General features: G+C 37.6%; 2 protein-coding genes across 7 annotated transcripts in view; one reads left to right on the forward strand and one right to left on the reverse strand.

The window, feature by feature from the left end:
- Positions 1-14,611, reverse strand: part of LOC139149111 (short transient receptor potential channel 4-like) — a 39,813-nt gene extending 25,202 nt beyond the window's left edge. For 3 of the 5 annotated variants that reach the window (XR_011556075.1, XR_011556074.1, XM_070720667.1), the window contains exon 1: positions 14,475-14,611. Coding sequence is in view for 1 of the 5 variants with exons in the window: in XM_070720667.1 (XP_070576768.1) it covers positions 14,475-14,478 (4 nt within the window). In the remaining 4 variants the exon portion in view is untranslated. The remainder of the gene's footprint in view (positions 1-14,474) is intronic. The other 2 variants (XM_070720668.1, XM_070720669.1) reach the window with 1 other exon arrangement.
- A 373-nt stretch (positions 14,612-14,984) lies between these two features.
- The window catches only part of LOC139149109 (short transient receptor potential channel 3-like), a 39,729-nt gene continuing 37,927 nt past the window's right edge, over positions 14,985-16,786 (forward strand). For both annotated transcript variants that reach the window (XM_070720665.1, XM_070720666.1), the window contains exon 1: positions 14,985-15,122. In XM_070720665.1, coding sequence (XP_070576766.1) covers positions 15,113-15,122 — 10 coding nt within the window. In that variant the 5' untranslated portion in view covers positions 14,985-15,112. The remainder of the gene's footprint in view (positions 15,123-16,786) is intronic.

Here is a 16,786-nt window from a genome sequence, read left to right on the forward strand (position 1 = left end):
GTTCATGTTTAGAACACCATTGTTAATAATATGAACACTAGTGTTAACAATATGAACACTAGCCGTTAAAATTTGAACACCGACATCTACATTTTGAACGCGTAAAGACGCGTCTAGCGTCCGCTATGTTTACAGTGCATATAGGAACATTTTTGTGTCGTGTATGGCAAGCCAAGTGTTGCAAAATTCGTGAATTTTATGTTTATGTTCATAAAAAGCATTTTTGTGTTCATTAAAACCATGTTTATATTCATGAAAACCATTTTTGTGTTCATAAAAAAACATTTTGTGTTCATGAAACACATTTTTTATGTTCATGAATTTTATGTTTATGTTCATAAAAACCATTTTTATGTTCATGAAAACCATGTTTGTGTTCATGAATTTCATGTTTATGTTCATGAATTCCATGTTTATGTTCATGAATACTATTTTTGTGTTCATGAATTTTATGTTTATGTTCATAAATTTCATGTTTATGTTCATAAATTTCATGTTTATGTTCATAAAAACATTTTTGTGTTCAAAGAACCATTTTTGTGTTCATGAATATATGTTTTTGTTCATAAAACAATTTTTGTGTTCTTGAAATTATGTTTATGTTCATAAAGTTTATGTTTATATTCATGAAAACATTTTTGTGTTCTTGAATTTTATGTTTATGTTCAAGAAACCTATTTTTGTGTCTATGAACCATATTTTTGTGTTCATAGTGTTTTTATGTCCATAAAATCTCATGTTTGTATTCCTGAAAACAAATTATTTTCATGAATTCGATGTTTATGTTCATTGAAAAACATTCATTTGTTCATATATTTTATGTTTTTGTTCATGAAAAACAATTTGTGTTCATAGATTTCACGTTTACGTGTATGAACCATATGTTTTTTCGTAAAATCATGCTTGTGTTCATAAAAACATGTTTATATGCATACACTTTTTCAGCGCTAGGTGGCGCTCTGCAGTTCTCAGAGGTGGCCATATTATGACAGACTGAGGTGGCCATATAAACTGATTTGTGGCCGCAGTGTTTTTATTTCTTCACCCTCCGAACACCTTGCCCACCACTCAGTCAGCGCGGCATATCCCAAAATCCTAAAACGACGCGAGGATGAACCATTCTCTCGAGAACAGATCTATGGAAGACCGGTCACGACATGCGACATGCGACCTGCGACTTCAAAACTGCGACCTGCGTCCTGCGAGTTTGAAACACACGACCTGCGACTTCGGCATTTAGACCAAGGTGTAGGCCTAACCTGCGACTTCACAACAGCGACCTGCGTCCTGCGTGTTTGTCAAACTGCGATATCAATCTTGATTTGTTCGCACCATTGCTCTGAACACGAGCCTGAAAAACACGAGGGACACCATTGCACTATATTAAAACAGCCGGTGTTTACCGCATTCTCGCGACCAGAGCATTATTTTCGCACCGCTGGCCTACGCAAAAATCGGCCAGCGAAAGAATTCAACCAGCGATAGAAGTGCATGAAGCTGTGACGGTAGAGAATTCCACAAACGAAGAGCACAAATTTATTTTCCTTCTTACGAAAGGCAAACCGATCTGAAATAATGCAATAGCAATAGGGTTTTAAACGTCTACATCAGTGTTTAATAGTTTCTGGAACTTTTCTGCCTACATGATCTAAAATATTATATACACACAAAAAATAATATGTACATATTATAGTATATACATATTAGGCTTAAAGACTGAAAATAGGATTGTAGGAGGGTTTAATTATGTCCTGTTTTACAGTTTTAACTCGCGTTATCTATAAAGAACTTGAGTCGGTCTCTGGCTATTCATGGTTAGCAAATATGTTTGCACTTCTGTCAATATCAGTATTATTTTAACTGCTTTACTTTGCATATGTTATTTGTGTAGACAAATGTAGTCCGAAGTTAACCAGTAAGAATATTTTTATTTTTCCAACAATTTACTGAACAAAAGTTGGATCAATTCGATTTTTTGACGAAAAGTAAAAATGAAATTAGACGAAAAGATGGCAACATCCGATGATCAATCACTAGAGAATTGGAACAAAACTGGAAATGTTAGAAAATGAACGACAATAACTGAAAATTCGAATGTTTGCAATGACACTGACGCAGTTATGATACAGGGGGGGACAACTGATGAATTAAACAGACAGCTAGATGGTTATACCACAGTGAAATGAGGATAAATACCAGAGATTTCTAAAAATCAAAAAGTTTGTCGATAACATAAGGAAAGAAGCGAGGTAAGGCAGACGAAGAATATCTAAAATAATTTGAAATTATAATATAAACATATAAATGCCTATCACGTAGCATATTATTTTCCATGCATTAACACGGACTGTCAACATTTCCGTCATAAAATTATCTCTCCAGATGAAAATGAGTGAACTGGTGTGTACATGAATTGAGTTTTGCCAGACTTGGTGAACGATTTACCACAGCGAAAGCAATGGCTTATTAATTGATTGATGTTGAACGTTAAATCTCCTTTCCACGTTTTACCCTTTGAGCGCTGTAATTTTCTCCCACCAAAATTTTAGTGCAAAATTTTACCAATTGTATGATTTTTCTGTAATGTTTTGATAATTTTGGACCAAATCGACATCACATTTCATTGGCTACAGGTTTTTCCCAAATTTTTTTGCAAAAATTGGAGAAAAATTGACAGGGGTTTATTTTATAAAGGGGACAAAAATAGACTTTGGCGCTCAAAGGGTTAAAGTTCACGCAAGACGCCTCAAATCTTATACTGAGGAAAACACCATGAAACGTTACGTGTTGTTGTTGCATGTCGCAGTTGTGAAGTCGCAGGTCGCAGTTTGACAAACACGCAGGTCGCTGTTGTGAAGTCGCAGGTTACACGTAGGTCTAAATGCCGAAGTCGCAGGTCGCATGTTTCAAACTCGCGGGACGCAGGTCGCAGTTTTGAAGTCGCAGGTCGCATGTCGCATGTCGTGACCGGTCTTCCATACAGATCCGTCTTCGAGTTATTTGTAGACCCCCTAGCTACCTAAGTTTTATTTGTTTTGGTAGACGTATTGGCTATCGCGTGCCGTTCACGGTTCACTGTGTTTTGTCGAGTTTTTCCCTGAGGACACTATGAATACAGCGAAACACGGACAATTTCTTTCAAAGGCCGAGTTCAGAAGATGTCAGAATGTTTCTGTTGTGAATCAGAGTAGAATTTTCACAGTTTCTGGGGCGAAAACTCCAGCGGGAGATCAGCTGCAGAGACAATCAGTTCAGCGCGAGGCCACAGTTGCTGAGAGTGATACTGACACTGTCGGCAAGACATAGACATACCATGGAATGAAGCCATCAGGCTGGTAAATTTGGGAGTTCTTGCTACAAGTCTGAACTCCTGTAACAACTGTAAGAGGCCCCTTCAACTTTCACGGTGTATCGGTGAAACGAGGTATGGAGGTGGAAGTATTTTGAGGTTGGCCTGAGGATGCATGGATGTAAAAAATCTATTTTTTACATCCATGGAGGATGTGATACTGTCAACAAAGTACGAACAAGACACATCGAAAAGTAGATAAACGTGGAATGAGAGCTTGTGATATCAATAACAAGACAGCAACAGGTATGTCAGTACTTTATCAGTTAATGTAATCTGCCAAGTGTATATAGGACGTATGTGTCGACACAGTTTACGTATTCTGACAGGAATTGAGGTAAGGGGCCACGGGTTGCGTAATGTGTTTGTTGCCCTTGACCTAACCGTATGTCGTACCGTGGACGTAAATCACACATTGCACTACCAAATCAACATTTCGGATGTTTTATCCTTCTTTTGAATCAGCGTTAAAATGAGAAGCCTGTATTCATGTTCTGTCGTAGATCCATTGAGTGAGAAATGGAACTTTGGACTTTGTTGAACGTTAGTATTGTCCCCCCTTCACTTATCATCCCTAAATATGTCTAATGATAATAATCTTTATTCGCCTTTTAGATCAAAATCATTTTTATTTTGTGCATTGTTAAATATTTTCTGAACTCAAAACTTTGTTACGAATCATAATTTGCTGTAACAGAACTTTCTTTTTTTTCATTTGCTACTTTTCAAAATTTTGAGCAGTGACAGATAAGTTTTGTTTTGGCAAAATGACTATACACTGTGTTGACAAATCATACAATATCAGTTTCAATGTTCTGTTATCTTTCAGATGCATCAGCAGACATCACACAATTCTCAGCTGTGTCTAGTGAACATCAGTTTGAAGAGTATGTCATACCAGATCAGCCAATTTCTCAGATTGCATCAGAGAAGATGAGACTTACCATGAAAAATTGGAAACTGTGTTATGAAGGAAATCCTGTGCCAGCAGTCACAAAGGCTGTGTGCATGGAAGCGTTTTCTTGATTTTCTTCAAAATTTTGATAATCCAGTTTTGGTGGGGCATAATTCTTGTGTATTTGATTGCAGATATATCATTAAGGCAATGAATGAATGTTCTCTTATTGACCAGTTTGTTTGTCAAGTCAACGGGTTTGTTGATCTTTTACCCATATTCAAGGCACTTTTCCCAGGGAGAAATTCATACTCTCAGAAGAATCTTGTTCATTACTTTATTGACCAGGTATATTCTGCACACAATGCAACAGCTGATGTAATGATTTTGCAGATATTACTTGAGACGTGTAATATTTCTTTGACAACACTCCTTGAACACAGTTTTCCGTAAGAATGGAGAGTTGCTTATCAAAACTACAGAAACATAGTATCTGCTAATTACAATACACTGCATCCCCTGGTCAGTGGCAAAGTTGTTAGTAAGTCCATGGCACGAAGATTGGCAGGTTCAGAGTTGAATTATTCACACTTACAAATTGCATATCAGAGAGGTGGCTTGGATAGTCTGAAAGAGCTCTTTTGTGAGGATAATTGTGGCTCTGTGAGAGTCACCAAGTCCAACAGAATTACAAGTAAAGTGTATGAATATTTTTGCAGCAATATAGTGTAACTTTTGAATTGTTTGTGTATTATTTATTTTTAATTTCTTGCTAAAGGGTGTAAGAATGAGCAGTAAAAATGAGAGTACTGTCACTTTTCTTAAAATGTCAATTTTTGCATTCTTCTTTGTAAGTATTATCAAAATATGTCATCAAATATCAGGGTCACTATGTCAGTTTCTAAGATACAAGACCGTGAACTGTACCAATAATATGAAAAAAATGCTTGAGTCTGCATTTTTCACCAATGCTTTTTCTGTGGACAAAATTATTCAATGTCGTTTACCTCAAAATGAAATGTGTGGACCATACAATTTATTTTATCACTATAATATATTTCTTTTGACCGAGCTTTGTGCAAATTTTAATTAAAATGACAAAAATACAAGGTGCTCTTCCATACATTCTAAATGGAAACCTATAGGAAGAAGAAATGAAATTTAATGTATATAAATTTAACGTACTTGATCATTACTTCAAAGAATGCTGGAAATTGCTGGTTTTCAAGTTTATATACTTTTCACTCGAAACATGACTTACTGTGCTGAATGCCATTATTCATTTTGTTAATGTATAATCACTTACAATAATGTTCAGTTGAGAAAACATCACAAAAGTCAAAAGCATTGATGTTGTTGATGATTATAATGATGATGATAAAATCTGAGAGTTGATTTCTTTGCTAATACACTTCAAGTATATATTGAGCTGGTTTCTTTTCAGAGATGTATAATTATTCTTTTCTATAGATGAGAAAGTAAGTAACCAATTATTTGCACATGTTTGTTTGAGTTTTTAAATTTTTCAGTGATTCCTTCAAATTTGTATGAGTTTATAGTTTTATTAGAGGAACATGCACATTTTGTATGATTTTCACTTACATTAGATTTACAGTACATGAATATTGTTCTTACCTGTACATGGTGACTTTTGTAGTTAATAAATGTGAGATTATCGTACAACATACAAACTGGTACAGACTTTCATGTATTTCACCCCTCTCAAATTTTAATGACTGGCAGGCTGTATTTGAATGATTTTGTTAAAGAGGCACTCCCACTTGGTAACATTTTTAAAACACATTTTTTAATGCCAACGGTCGATATTTGACATGGCGACTGCGCGCGGATCGCGAGATATCGAAAAAAACATGTCCTCAAAAAAGTTAAAGTTTGAATTCCGGTGGCCCACCTGAATTCAGCTTCCGAACATAGAACGTTCGGCACTGGGGCCATTGTCAACTAAGCTATGGAGTACGAGTCTACGCTGACGCTGCTGTACGCCACAGCAGTACCACTCGCGTCGGTGAGCAGTCATGTCCCATGGGAGATAGCCGAGTCCTACTGACTCGGCAAAAAAACGAAAAACAACGTTTGCTGATTCCACCAGAATTCGCATAGGTGACTAGCACAGATAGGTGCGGTTAATACATAGTATGCATAGTGGCCGCCGCGTGGTATGCGCGCATACCACACGCAGCGGCCGCTATGTATCGAACCACGCGTAACCGTGTGGCAGACGACAATATGTAGTCATCAGAGGCAACTAATATTTTACACGTAAAAAGTGATATCTATGTGGTATTGTTTCGAACCACGCGTCAGTGTTTCCGTTAACGCAAAATCCTGCGTATTTTACGCAAAATTGTTCGGAAATACGCAAAAAAAATCATGACTGCGTAAACAAATACGCATTGAGAAATGCCGCCCAATGACACGACGTACTTGACCCGCACTACATTGCCTGCACGTGGTTCAATGCAGGACAAAAATAGAACATATGCACCTGCTTGCAAGTGACATTCATCATGACATTGCAACATTTTAGACTTTAGCAGACCGCAGCACTTTATGCAACATTGTATTTCATCAGCACAAAACGTCATGTCAATCAGTTCTGTACAGACAATGGCACTACAGATGCAAAAAATTCGAGAATCAATCGAGTCTACGTTGTTGGTAACACAATACAGTTAATGGTCATTACGTCGCATGTTATTTGGAAAGTGTTTACGGGTGACCATTTAGACTCTGTCGGGTTGCATTCTTGAGAGGTCCCGCTGGACTTTGAACGGTATCTGCTTTTTGTTGGCCCTTTGAAAACACTAATTTCGTAGTCAGAAGGTATTCTCTTTGAACATGAACTCATTGGGCTGCTCAACGATCATGTACGGGACATGCATCACGGCATGGCAAGTGTTCAGCTACACCTTGAAGCCCCCCGGGTTGTTGTTTTTTGTTAATAGAGCATGCGCATTACAGGAAACCCCCAAGTTTTACAGAAAAGACTGCCCAGCTCACTTCAGATACTGATTCCTGCCGTACGCATTTTGAATACATTTTACGCAAATGAAAACTCAGTTGCGTAAAATCGTACGCAAGTTTTGAAATTGTAACGGAAACGCTGACGCGTAACCGTGTGGCAGACGACAAAATGTAGTCATCAGAGGCAACTAATATTTTACACGTAAAAAGTGATATCTATGTGGTATTGTTTAAAAATTTAATACAACTAATTGAGAATAATGAAAATGACAAAAACTAAGGAGAAGTTTTAAAAAAGAATTACCAGAGGTAAAGGCATTGATAATGATGTATATAAAGTCATCGCAGTAGGAGGTAAATTAATTGCGTCATTCGAACGTTTTTGGACTCCTTAGAATATCGTCAATCACCACAACAACACACTTTCGGGGGATTTCGGGTCATAACCAGAAACGATCGTAAAACTTCGGGATGTGAAAAATACGCTCGGGCAATGACATGTTTTTATCGATATCTCGCGATCCGCGCGGAGTCGCCAAGTCAAATATCGACCGTTGGCATTAAAAAAATGTGTTTTAAAAATGTTACCAAGTGGGAGTGCCTCTTTAATATAGCAAATAATCAACATTGGAGTTAGTACAAGCAGAATTCATGCTGTAAATGCCTTGAGCCAATCGCATGTGGAAGAGTTACTCTTAGGGTCAAATACACTGTACAAAAAACTCTCTTTGAGTGTGCATCCGCCATGGTAAGACAGCCATTGATCATCACGGTGAGGGCCCAACAGTGTAAATTACTTCAGTGTGCACAATCCCCTTTCACGAGTCCCAATCCACTTTGGCCAATTCAATACAATTTAGAGATTGCATTAAATCAGGTAAGAACCTGACGGTTTACATAAGTTTCCTGGATGAAATACAAGGGAAGTGTAATACGCTCAAGCTGCCTATGGAATTGATCATCTGCCTTATCCTTAACAAAAACTCCCTTTGTCACACTTTGTTATTTCTGGCGGCATTTTCAACAGGGACTGAAATTTGCAACTGACAGTGCCTTTCTGTATCATCAGATCTAACACAACGTTTATTCCGAGGAGAAACCGCGTGTTAGTTACGCATTGGTTACTCCATCACGTGATTTCAAACAATTTGCACGGTGTATAGTTTTATATATCTGCGAGCACAGGTCACAAAAATAGTTTTATGAACACAAAAATACTTTCATGAACATAAACGTGGATTTCATGAACACAAAAATAGCTTTTATGAACACGAAAATGGTTTTTATGAACATAAACATAAAATTCATGAACACGAAACTGGTTTTCATGAACATAAACATAGAATTTATGAACACAATAATAGCTTTTATGAACACAAAAATGGTTTTCATGGACATAAACATAAAATTCATGAACACAAAAATGGTTTTCATGAACATTAACATGGAATTCATGAACACAAAAATGATTTTTATGAACACAAAAATAGTTTTCACGAACATAAACATGGAATTCATGAACACAAATGATTTTTATGAACACAAAAATAGTTTTCATGAACATAAAAATGGTTTTCATGAACACAAAACTTATTTTTATGAACACAAAAATAGTTTTCATGAACATAAAATTGATTTTCATGAACATAAACATAAAATTCATGAACACAGAAATGGTTTTGATGAACATAAACATGGAATTCATGAACACAAAAATGATTTTTATGAACACAAAAATAGTTTTCATGAACATAAACATGGAATTCATGAACACAAAACTTATTTTTGTGAACACAAAAATAGTTTTCATGAACATAAAAATGGTTTGCATGAACACAAAACTTATTTTTATGAACACAAAAATAGTTTTCATGAACAAAATTGGTTTATATGAACATAAACATAAAATTCATGAACACAAAAATGGTTTTCATGAACATTAACATGGAATTCATGAACACAAAAATGATTTTTATGAACACAAAAAAAGTTTTCATGAACATAAACATGGAATTCATGAACACAAAAATGATTTTTATGAACACAAAAATAGTTTTCATGACATAAACATGGAATTCATGAACACAAAAATGATTTTTTTTTAAACACAAAAATAGTTTTCATGAATATAAAAATGGTTTTCATGAACATAAACATAAAATTAATGAACATAAAAATGGTTTTGATGAACATAAACATGGAATTCATGAACACAAAAATGTTTTTTATGAACATAAAAATAGTTTTCACGAATTTTGCAACACTTGGCTTGCCATAGTCGTAACACTCTAAATATGTCTACACACACTGCGTATTTGTGCTCACTGGATCATAGCATTCCTATTCATGTGACAGAGCCAGCTTTGCGCTTGTATCGCATTGCAGTGAAATCACTATTAAGGGGCCGCGGATAATCAAAACATGCGCACGGTAAACGAAACTAAGTGCGTTTGTCCTCAACCCTCTCCCCCTCTCTAAAAGAAAGTTTGGAAGTGCGAAAATCCAACAAAGCCTCATTGTGTATCTGCATCCAACAATTACGTCGCTATGAAATCACGCATACGCTACCGACCGCCCCCATACCCCCTCTAAAATCAATCTCTGTTCAGTGCCAACCCAATAATGACGCAACTAATAGAAAGAAATGAAACAGTGTATCCAAATAATCGCAATCATACCAATCCATAATCCAATAACACTAGGTCAAAATTTGTAAGACAATAGTTGTAAACATAGACACAAAACAGCACAGAACAGACAGTAAATAGACGGTACAAACAAAGTCAAATTCATGAAAGAAAGATATATGGACCTCTGGCCAAAAGACCAAGAAGTGATGTCAGGTGTTTCGAAAATAGTAAGCGCATCCTGCCCCACATGTGGCACCCGCCATATATCAATCTGTAAGTCAGATAGGTAGTGGTCACTAACTAAGGCCCAATGTCACCGATGCCATCAGTGATCATTTGTCGAAGAGAGATATTGTACTTATCTACCAGCTTGCGATAGCTGCCAAAAGCGTTTGAATGTAGAGACAAGTCTTGCTCTGGTGTAACCTTGATTTAACAGTTTGTGAGAAAGGTGGCCACGTCTCTTTACAAAATCACCATATGAACTGCATGCTCTTGCATATCGTATAAGCTGGGAAATGTATACCCCATAAGCAGGTGAGAGTGGAATATTACTGATGAGGTGTGGAAAATTAATTATAACTAAAGTTGAAATCATCTCTCTTGTCATATAGCCTAGTAGAAAGGTGACCATTGGAGTCAAATTCAAGTAAAATGTCCAGATATGAAGCAGAAGAGGCCGTTTCTGTAGTTTCTTTAATCTCCAATTCTGGAGGATAAATCATAGCGAGATATTTACTGAATTCAGAGTTATTCAATGAAATAACATCGTCTATGTATCTAAATGTTAGGTTGAAAGTACGAGCTACAGAGACCTTTTTCTGCTTGATAAGGTTCTGGATAAATTCTGCCTCGTATGAGAACAGAAATAAGTCGGCAAGTAAGGGAGCACAGTTAGTGCCCATGGGAATTCCTATACACAAAATGATTGTTACGTTTACTAGTGCACTGATTCACATGTATGTCAAAAGAATGCTGGTGTAGCGCCAGTGCCGTACTTGCCCGGTACACGGCAAACAATGTGGCGCAATATTTTACGATACAGAAAAACCTGTAGCGAGATGTTGCGATAGGAACACTTGTAGTGCGATTTTTGCGCACATGAGGGAAAATGCCAAGACGTTTTGACCGGTTAAGAAGGACTTGACTACGCAGTTTCTGCGTAGTGAAGCTTCATTACGTATTCATGGTGACCCCTGGCCAGCTGTCAATAACTTTGGGGGCTTTTGTCTTTTGGCCTGCTTTGCATATGCGTCGTTGGACACGACATGCCAATCACCCAGGTAGTCAATTAAACTATTAATTGACTGTTTACCGACCCAATTAACACTATCCAGCAGTATCAGTCATATTTTAATCGCGTTGCCCGGGTTGGCACAACGTAGGAACGCGTGTATTTCTATGTGTACGTTTCACTTGTGGTGTTGTTTGTACCATCTTTCGTTTGGAGTCCTTGTTTCACCTACAGCATTACCTTCAAGGTGACAGGCTTACTATTAATGTTCAGTATCATTGCACCGAGTTCTGCCCACGGTGAAAACCACCTGTTTTGCCTACTAATTACTGCCCGTCGCTGCCCATCCTGAATGTAGCCTATCTATAGCTACAGTAATCACATAAATCATTTATCAGTTTTGATATATACTCCTAAATTGTAAGTTTGATCAAAATCGAGACCACATTCAAGGGCTATGCAGACTGTCCATGTACGCACACGCAGTGACAAGAAGGCGGCAAACACCTACTCACCAAGCACATCGAATCGGCGAAAAGAAGCATAAAAAAGCTAGGCTCATCGCAAAAACAAACGCGCCAAGCGCTAACAAAAACCCATACCAAGCGGCCCTTTTCAGGGCCACCAAATACTCCAAAAGAGAACTACCAAAAAATACGATAAAATGACATAGAACACACAAACACTTAAAAGAAATAACAAAAATCGTACACATAACAACAACTGAAACACAACATTAAATACAAAATAAACAATCACAGTAACGTAACAGAAAACATGGCCGTGGAAATAAATCAGCTATTTCCAAAGAAAAGCCGACAACAACATGAAATTCAACAACAACCTATCATCGCTCAAACTATGAAACTCCGAAAAATAGTACTAGGCAAAAGCCTTAAAATTCATTCGGACACCAACAAAACCAAACAGAATAAAACCACCTCAGGATTTCAACAAATAAAGTCGTATAATGTGACTACGCTACATCGTGAGACACAAACAATCGCAACACCTATTCAAAGAAAAGTCAAATTGGACTCCACGAACAACAAAAAAACAAAAACTTGAAAGCTATCTGAAGCTTCTAAACTCGCACTTCTAGAGATACCCTTTCAAACAAGGAAACAAAACATGTCGCGTGCCAAAAGAATCGCGATAAACCAGCTTGCAAACAATAGACAAATTTTGGGAAAATAACCCTTCGACAAGGGTCGGTTTTTCGTTATTGTCAACACAAACGATTACGTACTCGAATGCGAAAGGCAATTACGTAACACTCAGTATTATACACATCAAGCCAGAACAAACAGTAAACAAAGTAAACGAACTATTGATTAAAATGTACGAGAACAAGCACATCAACCAGGATACTTGTAAGTATCTTGATTTAATAAACATAAAATCTGTACCCCGCAGTGGTACTTATTGCCTAAAAATTCACAAACCTCCGCAAAAATCTAAAAGACACACCAGTCAAAACAAAATTTACCGAAGTAAAGAAATATAGAACAAACAAACCGAACCACCAAACGGACTCACAACGTGACCAAAATTAATATACTTGCCTCGCTAATCGGAAAGCAAGACCACTAAAATGCATTAAAATAAATTTTCACAAACACAAACTAAGGAAAGAATCTACACTGCGACTGATGAGAAACCACACTCGGGTTTCGAAACGCAAGCGTCAAAGGGCGACTCTATCAACTTTTGTAACAACATAGGTCCGGCTGCGTCTGGCCATAAGCTTTCCCCACACAAACAAAACATTACCGTACACACTAATCCAAACTTCTCTACAAATATCCAAAGCGAAACAAACATTTCATTAACACAAAAAATCGGATAAGAATGTAGGAACATATTTTCGAAACGAATCAAACACAAACTCGACACAAAAACATTTAGGATAGTTAGGTTGGGAGCCTGTTTCACATTTTTTACATCTCGCTATACTGTCTATGATTCTCAAAATAAAGTCGTCTGCCACTTTTTCTGTATACGCGGTTTGGCAAAATTCATCTCTTCAATCGAAAGTCGGGCGATTTCATGGTTCTTTGGGGCACTTAAGTGTACGTCGAGGTTAAGGAATGTAGTTACATTCGCGATGTTTTATTCGAAAATTATTTATTTCTTCAAAGGGCAAATGCACATAATTTATGCTGTTGGAAATACTGGCCGCTCATAAACAAGACAATAAACTCAATTAATGTGCATCTTTACTTATATTGTCAAAGTACCACCGACACCCACAAAAAACCAAATAGTTCAGTCCAGGTATTTGCAACTCTGCCATCCGACTGGTCAACAGGAAATCAACCATAGGTGTCTTTTGGCACGCGTATACGCCAGTCACCTAGGCGACGGTAATCTGCACCACTTATCACCATCGGGAAGGTACTCCTCCCCATATACCACTGGCGATCCCACCCTAAAGGCACTGCGTCATTCGACCAAGCATTGTTATTGTAATTTCCTGCATAACATTAACAGTGAGGTCAACCGGTCAAAATGTCTTGGCATTTTCTGGCATGCACGGTAATCGAAATACAGCCAAACGCCCTCCCCGCTACACACAGAAGTTGCGTTTACCGTGTGCGTGTTTTAATTACCCACGGCCCCTAACTCATCTAAATGCGATGCATTGCGAACACCAAAATATCTTACTGCCACGTAGTCGAAACTCATCTAAAAATACTGAATCGACATCATTGTCAGGACATTGTCGATACAAGCTGGTCTGTGGAGGTCATCTGAGGGTCTGTCTGTCTGACTTGTATGCTATAAACAAAAGCTTTTCATCGCTTTGATGTACATCTTTACAGCCAATACAACCAAACATGCAAGTATAGAGAAAAGCATTCAACCACGCATACAAGTATAGAGAAAGGGATTCCATTGTATCGTGCTCTGAGTATTTCTACAAGGTTATTTGGCCTTATTGAAAAGATAAACAAAATAAAGCAATTTGGATTTTTCATGGCGGGGCATTAATACTGCACGCGGCCTTAACAAAAAAGTAGAACAAAAGATGTAGTTTTCTCTACTCATACAGTATGAACGCCCGCGTACTGAGAAATGTCACCGAAAGAATGTCCAATATATTGGTCTAACGATTAGGTTTCCTACTTTTAACATTTGTGAACGAACAACGCTAATTAAAAACAATATTCACAGAAGGAAATTCGCTGTACATATTCGCTGAATATTCCTCGCGTGAAGGAAGAAAACACCAACCCCGGGGAATATCTGATATCGAAATTAATTATGTATGTGTCAATATATTATTGGCCTATATAGGCTTTATAGGCAAAGAGTTTCGTAAAATTTGTTTCTCAAAATCTACAAAGTTGTTGCACATCAATCTGAAATCATACTCACCCATATCGCTGTATCTAGCCCTCAAAACTTGTGTTGATGGCGAACTACAGACTTGTATAGTGACTGTATGTATGTGCTGGAGAGAACTCTCACTATGAAATGATAGGCTGACAATTGATATTTGATAGTCTTGCGGTGTAATCAATCATCCGTCTCATTTAAAAATATTGTGTCACAAAATATTCGGCTTTCACTCACTGATCGATTGCAGATTATTGATGACAATTAACCTGATTTCACTGTGATAGAAACTGATATTTGCACCGCTGCAGTTCGTCCGTGTCAACTGTGTTCGCTCTTCCAAAACAACAGGCGTTATCCCCGTGATTCAAAATGGCGGGGCGACGCATGAGCAAACATGCTCACTACAACATTCAACGATGCCTTGTAAATAAAATTCGGTCAGGAGCGGAGACGGTCGATTGTCGAATTAAGGTACTGCAAACTTCAAAAGTGTAACTCGTTTAAACGGGTCCAGGTGATATTTTCATTTGGTCCTGGTTCACCTCACAAAGATGTTCTCAACTGAAAGGTACGTCAGCTGGAAAGCGCAGTTGACCTATCTTTGTCAACCTTTCAACTATTCTTTATACCAGAGCATAGGGCGTTTACACTAGCCTGCACTGCTGGCTGTTAAAATGTCTCAAGGTGAGTTTGTTACAATCTTTACGTCGAAAACGATCATTTGACATCCAAAAAGAGCGGAGGGAGTCATACAATTAGATATAAATGTCTATGTAACATTTTGTAGGAGAAAACATTTCTGGCGTAGCAGACGATTGCGTAAAATACGCCCGCTTTTTTCGTCTTCATGAAAGTGTAGTGATATTGCATAGCATTTGTTACTGAGATATACGTGTTAAATTGAGATTCTATCTCACAGACCGTTTAATCAAAACCCACAGTTAACAAACTTGTGCAATAACAAGCTCAAATGACCGATTTTCCTGACCAGTTTGGATTTTTTACGCTTGTGTGTGCAGCAGTAAATAAGTATTGTTCTGTTTCATATCAACGACCTATTGCCTTGGTCGCCATTACGGTTGTTCGAGGACAATCAAGCAGTACAAGGCCGTTATCAAGGCTTGTACAATTAGTTTTTAAGCGTCTATGACACCGTACCAGTAAAGAGCATACCTTAAGAGTGGGTCAGTCGTGCGTAATGTCGATTTTTCCCCATCAGAAGCTGAAAATTAGGTGTTCTTTAGTGCACAGTTAAGACATGACAATGGTGACCTCTGACGAGATCAAAGTGTTGTAAATAGCTGTGCAGACGACAAAAGAATTACACCAGTGAAAATAAATAAACTGCCCCTCGACTCCCAAAGTACGGGAATACATACGGCAAGGGAGTAGACCAAGAAACCAGATGCAGAATAGAAATATCAACAACTGTTACAGTTTTTTATATTTCTATTCTGTATCTGGTTTCTGGTTTCTATTCTGTATCTGGTTTCTGGTTTCAATACAGTATTGAATTATCCTTTAAATCAAACATCTCTACCGTTTTAGAAAATTAAATTAATCGCTTTTTTAAATTCACATAACGACTGTCATATTTACAGGAGTTGCATCAAATACAACAGCATAGCATTATTCTATTCAGATGATCCAAGATTGATAATCACTGGGCAATGAGTATTTTAGTCGGAAGTTATGGTAGATAGAACGACTTAAGTTTCTGGATTACCCTCTCTGTAGTGCAGACTTGTGATCCGTTTGGAATTGTGGACATAATCGAAGGATTTTAACGGAATTCACGAATGCAAGGATTGTAATTGGTCGCTCAAGACTTTCGTCAATTTAACTCTTTATATTAGCTACAGCAACGTGTCCACTACAGTGCAAGTTGTCTTCAAATTCGAACTCCTTCGTTTTTATATGAAAGTGATGACTGAGTACTATCGCATCATGTAACTATACAGATAATAGAATGTTCTACCCTGCAGGCACGGCAGGGGGTTCTATGCCCGATTAATGTAGAAAAATCTTACAAGGTTTATCATTCCAGCTTTTGGCCATACAAATTTTGACGTGGGCACTATCCGGCCTAGGCCCCGAGAACCGGATAGTGCCCACGTCTATGAATATTCAGCGTGAACGAGGGATATAAAACTACAAAGAATGCTTCAGATAAGGCTGACAGGAACGCAAACAAATTATCCCCACTCTATCCCAAATTCTACACTTGGCTCTTTTAAGTATTTCTATGCACTCCCACTTGGTCAGTCCACAACAACTGGATTTTCGGTAGTTCAGAACGGCGACACCAAACGATGTTTCCATTGTCCAATGAGTTGAAATGGATACTA

The sequence above is a fragment of the Ptychodera flava genome, chromosome 14 (assembly GCF_041260155.1).
Source record: "Ptychodera flava strain L36383 chromosome 14, AS_Pfla_20210202, whole genome shotgun sequence".
NCBI lineage: Eukaryota > Metazoa > Hemichordata > Enteropneusta > Ptychoderidae > Ptychodera > Ptychodera flava.